At 53.1% G+C, this 13,223-nt stretch overlaps 1 protein-coding gene across 1 annotated transcript; it reads right to left on the reverse strand.

Annotated features, from left to right (window-relative positions):
* Positions 1–22: 22 nt before the first annotated feature.
* Positions 23–12,439, reverse strand: SLC35D1 (solute carrier family 35 member D1). The gene is made up of 12 exons (XM_069861955.1): positions 12,215–12,439; positions 11,139–11,172; positions 10,976–11,062; positions 10,599–10,666; positions 10,064–10,135; positions 9,187–9,255; positions 8,782–8,884; positions 8,117–8,209; positions 4,739–4,806; positions 4,315–4,393; positions 3,384–3,466; positions 23–2,591 (listed from the first exon to the last, which is right to left on the reverse strand). The coding sequence occupies exons 1-12, from the start codon at positions 12,430–12,432 to the stop codon at positions 2,483–2,485; spliced, it is 1,083 nt and encodes a 360-aa protein (XP_069718056.1). The 5' UTR covers positions 12,433–12,439; the 3' UTR covers positions 23–2,482.
* Between the last annotated feature and the right edge of the window lie 784 nt (positions 12,440–13,223).

Consider the following 13,223-nt stretch of genomic DNA (forward strand, 5'->3'; position numbering starts at 1 on the left):
AGGAAGAGCCAGCAGACAGGAGGAGGGAAGGTCATTGGTTTATTTGACGCCCGTACAAAAATACATAGGCACATAAAATCCTTTTTTTCAATCATCACTGACGGACATATCAAGCCTGCCGTACATTCAAATAAAAAGGTCATCCTTTTCATCACTAAAATGATTATTTTGTAAATAGATTCTATATAGAAAACATTTTAGTTGATCAATAGCATAGAAAATACTGTTGGACCTCTATTTGCTTTCCCAGTGCATACAATACCACCTAGACTCTGGCACTGAAGTGTGCTCCGTTACAAAAAAAATAAGCTTTAAAAATACTTTACCCTTTGGACAACAAATCTAACCAGTAGATTCTAAAATGAACAACAGTCAGCTTTTGACAGAACTGGCATCCTGACCTCGAACACCTCTGTGACATGATGAGCAAACAGCGACCTGGGAGAGCTCTGGGAGCAGGTGATGCCGGGTCGTGATGCTGGCTTTGGAGGGACCAGAGGAGCCCAGTTGTGGGGAGCGCAGGGGCCAGGAGCTCCCCAAGAGCAGACGGGCAAACATCTCTGGGGCTTCTGTACAGCAGGGGGCATTTGTCATCCTTCCCTACAACCAGAATCGCTCTGCAGCCGATTGATGGCAAAGCTGAGGTTTTACTGAAATTTAGGAAGTGATGAAAATGATCAGGGAATTTTTTCTCCAGTCGTGGCAGGGGGAGCCCCACTGAAGGGCAGCTCCTCGATCCAGGATGCACCGACTCAGCCCAGCAACCACACCAGCCTCCTGCTCCCATCCCGCTGCCCCCAAAAGGGAAGGGAAGGAGGGCCCTGGCTCCAGTACAGAGCCGAGGACTTCAGGGACGCAGGGGCCAGCAGACCCATGCAACATCTCCACCAGCACATCAGGCTTCCGCAGCGCTGTCACAGAAAGGCTGGTGACACGTAAAGACATCGGGGGTCAGCACTCCAATAAATGCAGCTTTGCCAAATGCCAGATGGCTTTTTTCTTAGCAAAGACCTTCCAGAAACAATTTATATTGTCTATAGAAGTTAGATCCCTGGTTACCAAAGGGATGTACACAAAAAATCCTCATAAATATATAGTTTTACCAAAATTTTCTTCTAACCAATATTACAAACAATTCTTTTAAAACCAAAAGACAATCCAAGGAGAGACCTAGAAAGAAGTGCTGTGTAAGACAACCTTTAAAAAAAATCAGTTAACGCTGCCTCACTTATTAAAAATCCTGTTCTTTAAATGGGTCACAAACTGAAGATAACTTACTACATCAAAAAACAAACTGTGGGACAGGGCTTGCTGAAGCTGAAGCTCTGGTGCTGCCACACACGCTCAGTGCCGTGGAGATGAGCAGCAGCAGCTGCAGAGCCCCCTGCATCCCACCAGCAGAGAGGTTCCCACTGCCTTGCCAAAATGCCACCGTGCCTTTTCCAGGCCCGTGCACGGTGTTGGTGGGTGGGAAGGGGATTGCAGGGGCAGGAGCATCAGCCCACACTTTGCAGCTGATTTTCTGAACTGAAGGAGGAGGCTCTGGGTGCCAGCTGGGACAATGGCAGCTCTCCTGTAAACCCTGTTCCTACTCCCCATTGGATCCAAAGGGCCCTGCGAGGGTCCCTGCACCAGGGCCAGCCCCAGCATGGCCAGCAGCTTTCCCAAATCCAAGGGATTCTGACGCTGGGGTAGTTTCAGGGAGACTGCTGGCCCTGCCGAGCTCACTGCCGGTGGTAAAACCTTCACGTTGGGGACATCCCTGAGCATTGTAAAAGAAAGAGACCTGGGGCAGGAAGGAAAGGGGTGAATGTTTGCAGGGCGCTCAGAAACTAAGGAGGGTAAACCCAGCTTTAGAAGTGGGTTAAGAGAACAAAACCAACCAAAAATTGAGAGAGCACCGCACATTCAACAAAGGGGCTTTGGCCCAAACCAGGCACATCCTGCAGAAGCAGCTCTGCTGGGAGGACACCAGTGCTCACCGGGGAGAGGAGGGGTCGCACCTATCCCTTTGAGCCAGGTCTGTGCTGGGTCTCACAGCCTCACCTTCCTGCAGCAGCAGGTGCTCGGGGAGGCGCAGGACAGAGCCAGCCCCGGCATCCGACCCTGGCTGCGCTCAGTGCCCGGGGGCTGACTGCACCGAGGGGAAAGGCAGCCAAGGATGCTCAGGGCGCAGCCCTCGGCACTAGCACAGTCCTCCGTGATCCCAACGCGTACGCTGCTTGTGCCAGTCTCTACTGCCAAATCTCAGCACGATTAGAAACCCACTAATTCCTCACAATCAGACTTAATCAGACACATTCTTCACTATGCAGTCAGTCATCTTCCCCATCTTCCCAATAATTGGTAAAGGCAGCAATCTAAGTTGTGCAAATTAAGAGCATCACCGTAACTCCTTGGCAGGCACCCGAATTCCATCCCACATTCTGCCCATGATCAGCTGAACAGAAATAGGTTGCTTCCAATAAAAGCACTTTCCTGGTCACACAGAGCTTTTTCCTTTAATATCCATCTTGATGCCAGCTTCGGATTGTTTGTTCATTTGCTCCTCCGTAAAAGTGATGTAGGAATACACCAGGCTTCCAGCAATACTGCAAAACAGGGTCGGGGAGGACAATGAGACACCCCAGCTCAGAGCCGCTGCAGCTACACGGCTGGTTTCACTCCTGCTCTGCACAGCACCAACCTGCTGCCAGCACGTGCAGGAGACGCTGCCCTTCACACGGGCACATTTATCAGTTCTATAGAACTGCCCCGGGCAGCCGCAAACACACTGGCTGCCAAAGAAAAGTCAAAATCATGGGTATGCAAACGTTCAAGGATGCGCTGCAAGCATCCATTTGCAAGAAAATTCTGTATTCCTCCTAAGATCAGATATTTTGCTTTATTTTTATCAAATGCTCACTAGCCTGAGCCCCAAACCTAGCGCTGGAGCCACCCCACCACTGACAGAATCCTGCTGAAGGACAAGGGGAGAACAAGGCCACTGCTTACAATAGAAAAATACTCTCAAGACCAGAAAGGAGACTTTTCCAAACACTGTGCTAAAATATGAAGGGAAATATACCAAAAAAATACTTCTTTTGCTACCTTATACAATTTGGATATGCTACTCTGAGAACAACTTAAATATGCTGCTCAAATATGCTTGTGCATTCTGGCTTTAAAACAACCGGCGTCTGCCTGGGGCTCCCCACAACCCGAGCTGTAAGCAGGCTCCATGCTGTGAGCCAGCGCCGTGCTGGCTCCTCTGCTGCAGCACCAACCCCAGCACAGAGGGGTTTGGCATTGGAGAAGCATTCAGCTAGTCAAACCATCTCAGTTTCACGGCAATTTTGACTTGCAAATCAAAAATAAGAACTGCAAAGGCCCAGTGTTCTTACCTGATATTTAGACCAATGAAGTTTGTCCATGTAAAAATATAGTCTCCTCCAAAAAACATCCCAATATAGGTTATTAAAATATTCTGCAAAGGAACAAGATTTTAGCAAGAGGTTTCTCTATAGCCCAAGACAAGCACGTGCTCTTTGCGTTTAGGCAATATGGAGAAAGGAAACCCCAGATGCAGTCAGTGTGGAACAGACACATGGCAGCAACACTGGACTTAAAGGGGTATGTGTGTCAGAGTTGCTGAGAAATGCTCCCGAACGGAGGCTACAGTTGCTGAGGCTGTGATGCTCTCCCTTATCTCGAGACCAGCACTAAAGCGAGAATAATGCCCAGGAGTGCCAAGTATTTTTGCAGTAGGCTCATTGGGCTGAGGTGATCTAGAGGATCATGGCTGCTTCTTGGCTTTTTGTATGTTATTAGCCCTGGGGAAGCTAGAAGCATGGACCACAGCCGGTGCCACGTAGAGCTGCTTGCTGCAACTGCTGTGCACACCCGCAGTCTCTTTCTACTCCATTCAGCAGCAAAGAAATAATAAACCATAAACTAATCCCACTGGCACTGTCCTCCTCTCCATGCCATGCCCAGCAGAAGCTCCAAAGCCTCAGCCCAGCCCTTCCTATGCTGCTGCGGAGCTGGGGGACCATGCTGTGCTGAAGCAGCATGAAGCAGAATGCAGGGAGGCTGTGGATGGAAAAGCCCCAAGGCTGTTCACACCTTCTGCTGGAATCACTCCTGCAGGCAGCAGCACCCACTGCAGGTCCCAGGAGGTGTGAGGTGACTCAGGCCACACAGAGCTGGAGTGCCAGGCACGTCCCAGCCCTTGTGCCAATAGCTAAAGCCTCTGCCTAATACCAGCCCCAAGCCGTGATAATTGCAACCCAAAAGCAATGATAACTTTCTCCCGATGGCAGAGAAACCACCTACCTTAATGCAGCCAACTATTGTAGTTGTAAGAGCAGAATTATACTGAGTGCAAAGAACCGTGGAGTACATCAAAATAAACCTGCAGGAGGAAAAGCTGATGTCAGGTTCCAGCACATGCTTCAGGCATTGCCATTCATCTCTGCATCTTTCCCCTTCTTCTGCACAGCACTATCTATACCACTATTTTTTTTGCTAAACCTGAACTGAAGCATGGTGGGAAATAATTTCCATCTCCCATGGCTCTCAGAAATGGTGTTCCCACCAGAGCTAAAGATTTCTTATTATTTTCTACACCCGAATGGCTCATGCTAACAAAATGCACGAGGTCTGGAACAGTGACTCCTCCGCTGCACCCCATGTTTCCACGGATGCACCCCAGCCCTGCGAAGCGGGCAGCACCCACCGCAGCAGCATACGGCCTTACCCCATTACACACGACAGTGTAAACTGCATGATGAAGAGCACGTCTGCCCAGCCGTGGTACTCCATCGCCTGCAAGAAACACACCTCAGTCCTTAGAGGAGGAAACGCACTAATTCACAGCAATACAAGAAACAAATCCCTGACACTGGCTTTCATGTCACAGCAGGAAAAAACAAACCCAAACAGAGACCAGTGCAACATGCCGGGGCTGTGGGACAGCTGGTTGTCCACATCAGCATCATCTCTTGCCCACAGCATCGCCCAGCACACCCCTCAGGGAATAAGCCGTGGTGAACACCACCCCTACCAGCAGGAGGGGCCGGGAAAGGCATTTCCCAGACAGCTACTGTCCAGAACTGCCCTCCTTGTGATTTCTCCATAGCGAACCATAACACCTAGACAGCATATCCCAGGGGAATTCAACCTCTGGAGATGGCGCTGACGCAACAGATAACGGAAGCCTGGATTTCATGGTAGGGCCTGTTTTGTCAGGGTTTTGTTTGTTTATTTTGAAGTTACACTCCATGCAGCTGAACACATTTTTGCCAGCTGCAAGTCTGGGGAGGGCTCTGAGACCAAAGCTCCAGCAGCAGGAGCTGATTTGCAATGGGAACAGGGAAGGAAGCCAGAGGGGGGTGCTGCCAGCCAGGCTGGGGACACGGCTCAGAAGGAACCTGATGCAGCTCAACAAGAAGTGCAGAGTCCTGCCCCTGGGGAGAAACAAACCCCTGCACCAAGACATGTTGGAGCCACCCAGCTGGGAAGCAGCTTCACACAGCAGCCCCGAGGGCTGGAGGACACCAGGCTGACCGCAGGCCAACAACACACTCCTGCTGCGAGGAAGGGGAACGGTGTCCTGGCAGCCCCGGACAAAGCACTGGCAGCAGGTCAAGGGAGTGGAGCTTTCCTCTCTGCTCAGCACTGCTGAGGCCACCCCTCAGCGCTGGGCTGCCCAGTACAAAAGAGACATGGGCATACCGGGGAGATCCCAACAAGGGCCACCAAGATGCTGAAAGGACTGGAGCATCTCTCCCATGAGAGGCTGGGAGGCCTGGGGCTGCTCAGCCTGGAGGAGAGCAGGCTCAGGGAATTCTCATCCATGTGTATGAACACCTGCAGGGACGGTGTCAACAGGATGGAGCCAGGCTCTTCCAGGGGTGCCCAGTGTCATGACCAGAGGCCACAGACACACATGGATACACAGGAGGGTCCCTCTGGACATCAGCAAACACTTGTACAGTGCGAAGGTGACTGAGTGCTGGCATAGGCTGCCAGGGAGGTGGTGGAGGCTCCATCCATGGAAACACCCAGAACCCAAGGGGAGATGGCCCTGGGCCACCTGCTGGTGGGGGGTTTGACCAGATGAGCTCCAGAGGTCCTGGCCAACCCTGATCAGCCTGCTATGTGGTGAGGACAGAATACGGTGATGGTCCCCCTCACCTTCCCTCCTACAGCAGAGAGAAGGGCTGCCAGGAGCACAGGGATCCTCCAGGCAGTTGGGATGATCCCTTCCAACAGGGACATGAAATGCCAGCCAGGGTGGTACCTTTCTGGGCTGCAGCACCTCCCATTACTTAAAGGCAGCCTACAGGGAAGGTGGGGAGGGGCTCTTTATCAAGGAGTGCAGGGATAGAATAAGGGGTAATGGCTTTAAGCCGAAAGAGAAGAGATTTACATTAGATATTAGAAGAAATTATTCACTCTGAGGGTGAGGGTGGTGAGGCGTTGGAACAGGTTGCCCAGAGAAGCTGTGCATGCCTCCATCCCTGGAGGTGTTCAAGGCCAGGCTGGATGAGGCTTTGAGCAACCTGATCCAAGGGAAGGTGTCCCTGCCCATAGCAGGGTTGCTGGAACTGGCTAGTCTTTAAGGTCCCTTTCAACCTAAACCATTCCATGATTTATGATTTGGTTATTCCTGCAGGCGATTCTATCCCTTCACCTCCAGCAATTATTTGCTCACCACCATCAACACACCCATTTCTGCCTCTCGCAAAGCATGGCATGACAAGACATTGTTACCTTTGATGCTTGTTAATGAACTACAAGATATAACACATCCACGTGCACGAGTGCAGCGGGAAGGTTTCCTATGCAGATCCCTCCCTCCCCAGTGTTGCCCCCCATGACGCAGCCCCCATCCCATCTCTGCCCCAGGAGCCATTCCCGCGTCAGACACGTTCAGCTGCACACCCTTCACAAGAGGGTTTTTCATCAGGCTGTAAACGTGGAGTTTCCTGGCAGCAGCCCCAACAGAGCGCATCTTTGTCTGCCTCCGGCTGCCAGGAGCCTGGCCAGGGAAAAAGAAGTTTATTCAGGGGGAAAAAAAAAAACAAACCCAAACAGGCAATTTCACCACAGGCTGAACAGAGGCTGCACAGTGCAGCAAAGAGCAATATTTTGCTCCCCATCCACCAGCCCCTGCTAATAAACGAGCACTTTATCCCCAAACTTATCCCACTGAGTCACCCTTTCTGAAGGGCAGGGTCTGAGCTACCTTCACCGGATCTCCTCGCTAATTATCTTAGTTCATTATCTTAGCAACTGCTCACCAGGGCTCATCATCAGGGTATTAAGCTCCTAATGAGAGGAAAGCCACCATCCCTCCCTGCCTCAGCGTGGCGGGGATGGGACAGGGCCATTGGTAGGGGCCACTGGCCCCCACGGCACCCACTCAGCAGGGTCTGGGTGGGAAACACCTGTCCCTGGTGCCTTCCCTGTCCCTGGAGAGGGATGCTCTGTCATGCAGGCATGAAAAGCGGGTGCGCTCTTGCTCAGGAAAGCTGACTGAGTACAGCGACACATCACTGAGTGTGATAATAATAACGCTACTACAATACAGGTTTCAAATACACAGAACTGAGTGTAAACCAGGTTGCACCCTGCTAGGGCGGCACGGGCGAATCGACCTCCAGAAAATTCAATGTAACAACCATCCCAGTGAGAGGGAAGGACTGAAAGAGTCTGGAGCAGCTCATTTCTTCTAAAAATACTCCATTTCTTTGTTCTAAATAATATGGGGTTTCACTTACTGCTCTCACATTTCCCGATCCCTCAAGCATTACAGAAATTCCTGAACGGAGATACTCCATGGATTTGAAGTCCAACGTAAGGCCTACACTTAGTCTACCCACGCAGCTTCCCTCTCACCTCAAACCATTCTTTGCCCCAGCCTCTTCCCTCGGATGCTATGCACAACTCGCAAACTGGGAATAATGAACTACTCTGCAGTTTCACATTTTGAGTACTTCCCATTTTACATAAGAAGGTGAAGTTACAGCAATGTGCATTCTAACAAACAGTAAAGTGCTCTTCTATGCAAGCCATTTTGCCCATAAGGTATTTCGCTCAAAGATTTCACTTTTGGGGGCATGAATCCTACCTTTTGTGCATCTCCGGTGAAGTAGGCAATGGTCAAGGTGGGAAGGATCATAAACAGTGCATTGTAATATAGCAGACCATATTTTCCCAGCTCCTAGAAATAAGAAACATCTGTGTATTTAAGTTGGTTCCAAAAGGGAATGTAAAACCTTATTCACATTGCTACTGAAAAAGTGACTCTTGTGAGCTAAATCCACATGGAATTCTCAGGGACAGAGGAGTTGGAGCATTTATTTATATATGTAGACACAGACACACATGTGTGCACACATATATATATATATGCACATACATTTAAAAAACACAGAATTGGAATCACAGAATCATTTAGGCTGGAAAAAACTTTCATTGAGTCCAACTGTAGGAGACTTGGGCAACAAGCTTGCAAGGAGCTTTATGGTCAGCATTAATCAAAACGCCGTTTCTTTGCTGTCGCAAGGGATTGCGGTCGTAACCGGCACAGCGGCACAGCTCTGGCTGCTGCTGTTTGGCAATACTGGCACTGAGAGCAGCACCGTGGTATTGCCAAAGCTGCTGGACAGGAGATTTTGGGAGAGGGATGGAGTGGCATCAGCTGAGCCTCCCTACTTTGTTCCTCAGATACAAGCTGCTGCCAAACCAAACGCAATGTTGCAATGCCCAGAATGAAGCCAAAGGTCAGCCTACCTTTGAATCCAGCTTCTGTTTCACATAGGCACCGTTTGCAGCTGTTAAGGCATCATTAATAAGGATAAAAATATATCCTTCCAGATCAAATGCCAAGTCAGCACTGGAAAAGGAAAAAAGCATAAGTTACAGTTTGAAGCTGTGCAATGCTTGCAAGATTCCTTCCACCTTCTGCTTAGCCATTAAGTTGTCAGAAAAAGTTACTCATGGGAAGAGGGACGGGGATTTGGGTCAGTAATACATTGTTTCCCACTTAATGTCTAAGGGTAAAAAAAAAAGTCAGCATTTACTCTCTCTTTCTTCTGCGGGCACACTATGGTCCTTGCTGCCCTTAAGCTTTGCGGGGTGTCCCACACAGGGACCTTTCCGTAAGAGAGGAGAGGGGACAGCAAACTGGGAGCTCACCTGGCAGCTACGAATGCACCGATGATCATGGCAAATACCGTCATCTGAATACTCCAAGAAAACTTCTTCCTGAAAAGAGGCACGGGAGGACACTGCATCACCCACAGTTAAATTTTCATTGAAGAAGCGCTTTGGAGAAAAGCGGGGAGAAGCCTTTCCTCCACCAGAACATACTGGTGGGGGCTAGAAAACCCCAAGCACACAAACCCATGCAAAAGCAGCAAGTGAAAGCAAGACATTTTTATACAATTTTCCCTAATTTAAAGCAAAATAATAACTTAGCATTGTTAAGATACAAGTTTATACGGAATCCTACAACTCTGCCTATTGCAGAGAAGTGTTTAGCTGGGTGCTTGGCACCACATGAGGACCAGCACAGCATATTGGTGCCTGCCCTGGGCGGGGGCTGCTGGCACCCGGCACGAGCAGTTTGGGGTCTGTACATGCGCCCAGATGGTGGAGAGCTGTCAGCAGGAGCATCTGGGCACAATACCTCCCACCTCCAGAACTGCACCACACAGCCAGGCTGCTGCAAGCAGAGACAGAGCACATCTATTTTCCCCCACCAGGCAGCTACACGTGGCACCGCATCTGGCCCAGCTCCCTCCAGGCACGAAGGAGGCTCAAGGAAAAGGGCTGTGCCAATCCAGGCAAGTCACTGGCACAAGTAACACATTGCCGCTCACTATATCCACTTCCTCCGCCCCCTCTTGTTCCCAAAACCCTCCTTAGAGCCAAAACCCCTGAGCACACGGATCTCCAACACACAAAAGCTCACTGACACACTGCACAGCATTCCAACACCTTCAGACTTTTGTAACTCTATCCCGTTATCTGTCACTGAAAGCCCTCGAGGGAAGGGGCTGGAAAGACTCACTTGAGCAGGAATCCTTCAGCAAACATTGTAAACAGGATAGAAAACCTTCGCAGGACAGTGAACATCGGCAGGCTACAAGAAGAAGGTTTAGCAGGGTGAAAGGGCTTCCCTCAACTCGGCGCTGCTTAAATGCAGCCCCGCAGCCACCCGCTGAGCAATGGTCTCCAGAGAACAGAGCACTGAGCCTGCCAGTTTCCCTATGGAAACTCCATTACTCCCACACACAGAGTGACATTGTTCACGTTGCACCTCGTCAGGGTGGGCGACCCCACAGATAACCCCAGACCCTCACCCACAGTGGGAGAGGGTCAGATCCCCATTCCTCCCTGCCCACAGGCTGGGGAAAGTGTTCAGAAACATGCGTTTAGCTTGCTGGCGCGTGGGCAGAGGAGGAACCGTATTGCCCCAAGCGGCTTCTGCTCAGATCACCCCACCCCTGCAAAGCCCTGGGGCCCAGCAGCAGTTCCCCACCAAGACCAGACCCCTGCAAGGACCCCGCTGGATACCCCCCCAGTAGAAAAAAAGCCGCTCATACTTCAGTTTCTTTGTGCTGAACAGTCCTGTGATCTGGTTCCCGAAATACAGAAGAGGTAGAGGAAACGTCTAGAAAATTTTAAGAGGGGTAACACACAGTATGAGTGACCAGCAAATGCCAAGGAGCTCCCCAGCAGCACCCTCATTTTATAAATTTATATAGAATTATTTCCACCCGCGATGGAAATGTTCACACAGGCACATGTCCCAGCTGCTCCATGGCCGCAGGCTCCCGCGTGGCTCATCGCTCCTGGGGCAACAAGCCCAGGAATCTCGCTGCCAAAAAAATCTGGCGGCAGCCCCCAGGGGTGAGGGGCTGTGGGAGAGACTACAACCCAGCCTTTGGGTGGAAGAGGGGTGCCTGAGGAGGGGGCTTACCCGCCGGGGAACATGCCTGTCGAGGTCAGGGAATTTGACCACCCGCAGCGCCTTGCCTGCCCAGAGCACGGCCACCGTCGCCAGCATCTGCAAGACAGCAGGGGTCAGCCCCACAGCCCCCCGGCTCAGGGGCCAGGGGGAAATAGGCAGGGACCCCACTCACCTGGCCCAGCCCCACACACAGCGAGGAGGGGAACCTGCAGGCAGAGAGCAGACATCAGTGGGGGCACCCACACATCACGGGGAGCAGCAGCCACACACCCTGCTCAGTGCATGGAGAGGGGTGCAGCAGCAGCCCCAAAACCTGCAGAGCCCACAGCCATGGGGTCACTGCCCAGCCATGCAGGGGGACCCACGGGAAGAGGGGGAGAAGGGAGTGGGGAATACGCCTGGGGAAAAGGAGGGGGGATACACATGGAAGGAAAAAGGGGGGGATACTCATGAAAGGTAAAAGGGTGGGATACACATGAAAGGAAAAAGGGGCGATATGCATGTAAGAGGGGGAGATGCATGGAAGGAGAGATGGGGGAGATGCATGGAAGGAGAGAGGGGAGAGATGCATGGAAGGAGAGATGGGGAGATGCATGGAAGGAAAGAGGGGGGGAGATGCATGGAAGGAAAGAGGGGGGGAGATGCATGGAAGGAAAGAGGGGGGGAGATGCATGGAAGGAAAGAGGGGGGGAGATGCATGGAAGGAAAGAGGGGGGGAGATGCATGGAAGGAGAGAGGGGGGAGATGCATGGAAGGAGAGAGGGGGGAGATGCATGGAAGGAGAGAGGGGGAGATGCATGGAAGGAGAGAGGGGGGAGATGCATGGAAGGAGAGAGGGGGGGAGATGCATGGAAGGAGAGAGGGGGGAGATGCATGGAAGGAGAGAGGGGGGAGATGCATGGAAGGAGAGAGGGGGAGATGCATGGAAGGAGAGGGGGGGAGATGCATGGAAGGAGAGAGGGGGGAGATGCATGTAAGGAGAGAGGGGGGAGATGCATGGAGGAAAAGGAAGGCGCGGGGATATGTATGGGGGGAAAGAAGGGGAAGAGATGCATGGAGGGAAAGGATGGGGGGGGATATGCATGGGGGTGTCAGCCTCACAGCACGGGGGTACTAAGGGGTGTAAAGGGCCCCCAGACGAGGGAGGGGTGTGCATGGGGGTGCCTGGCCCCAAGGCCGGGGGTGGCCGCCGCTCCCGAGGGGCCCGCGGGGTGCCGGCCGGCGGAGGGGCGCCGCGGCGGGCCGTACCCGTAGGTGGTGAGGACGCTCTTGTTGACGACGACGATGAGGAAGGAGCTGAGCCCGTAGAAGGCCGCCGCCAGCAGCTTGAGGCAGAGCGTGAGGCCCGGCGCCGCCATGCCCCGCTCCGCATCGCCGGGCGCGGGGGCTCCGGCGGGGGCTCCGGCGGGAGCGCCCCCCTCGGGCCCGGCCGCGGGGCGTCTGCGCGACGAGGGGGGCGACGACATGGCGGGGCGGGGACAGCGGGGGGCGGGGCTAACGGTGAGGGGCGGGGGCTCGCGAGGGGCGGGGCCAGTGGTGAGGGGCGGGGCCAATAGCGAGGGGAGAGGCCAGCGGGGGGGCGGGGGCAGCCGGGGGCGGGGCCTCGCGAGGCGGGGGGGGCTATCGGGAGGCGGGGCTAACAGGGGCCGGGGCCGCGTGTGAGGGGCGGGGCCTGGAGGGGCTGGCGAGATGGGCGGGGCCACGCGAAAGGGGCGGAGTCAATTGGAGGGGCGGGGACGTGGTAACGGGGACGGGGCGGGGCCACAAGGGAGGGGCGGGGCCACAGTAAAGGGCGGGGCAAGTGAGAGAGACGGGGTCGGGGCATCACGTAGAGTCGTAGGATCACAGAACAGGTTGGGTTGGAAGGAGCCTTAAAGATCATCTAATTCCAACCCCCCTGGGCAGGGACACGTCCCACTAGCCCAGGCTGCTCAAGGCCTCATCCAACCTGGCCTCGAACAGGGGCTTCCTGGAGCAACCTGTGCCAGGGCCTCACCGCCCTCATGGGGAAGAAATTCTTATGTCTAGTCTAAATCTGCCCCTCTCCAGTTTATACCCATTGCGCCTCGTCTTACCACTACAAGCCTTTGTGAAGAGATTTATCGCACAAGGTTCTGGCACAGGGGCAAAGCGCTGCGCAGGGCTGTGCTGTGAGGGGGCTCTCCCTGGGGGACGCCACAGGGTCTTGGCATGGGGGCATGCGGCACTGGGGCACAGCACCGCCTGGCTGTCATTGCAGGGACAAGGTGGGACATAT

This window comes from Phaenicophaeus curvirostris, chromosome 8 (genome assembly GCF_032191515.1).
Source record: "Phaenicophaeus curvirostris isolate KB17595 chromosome 8, BPBGC_Pcur_1.0, whole genome shotgun sequence".
Taxonomy (NCBI): Eukaryota; Metazoa; Chordata; class Aves; order Cuculiformes; family Cuculidae; genus Phaenicophaeus; species Phaenicophaeus curvirostris.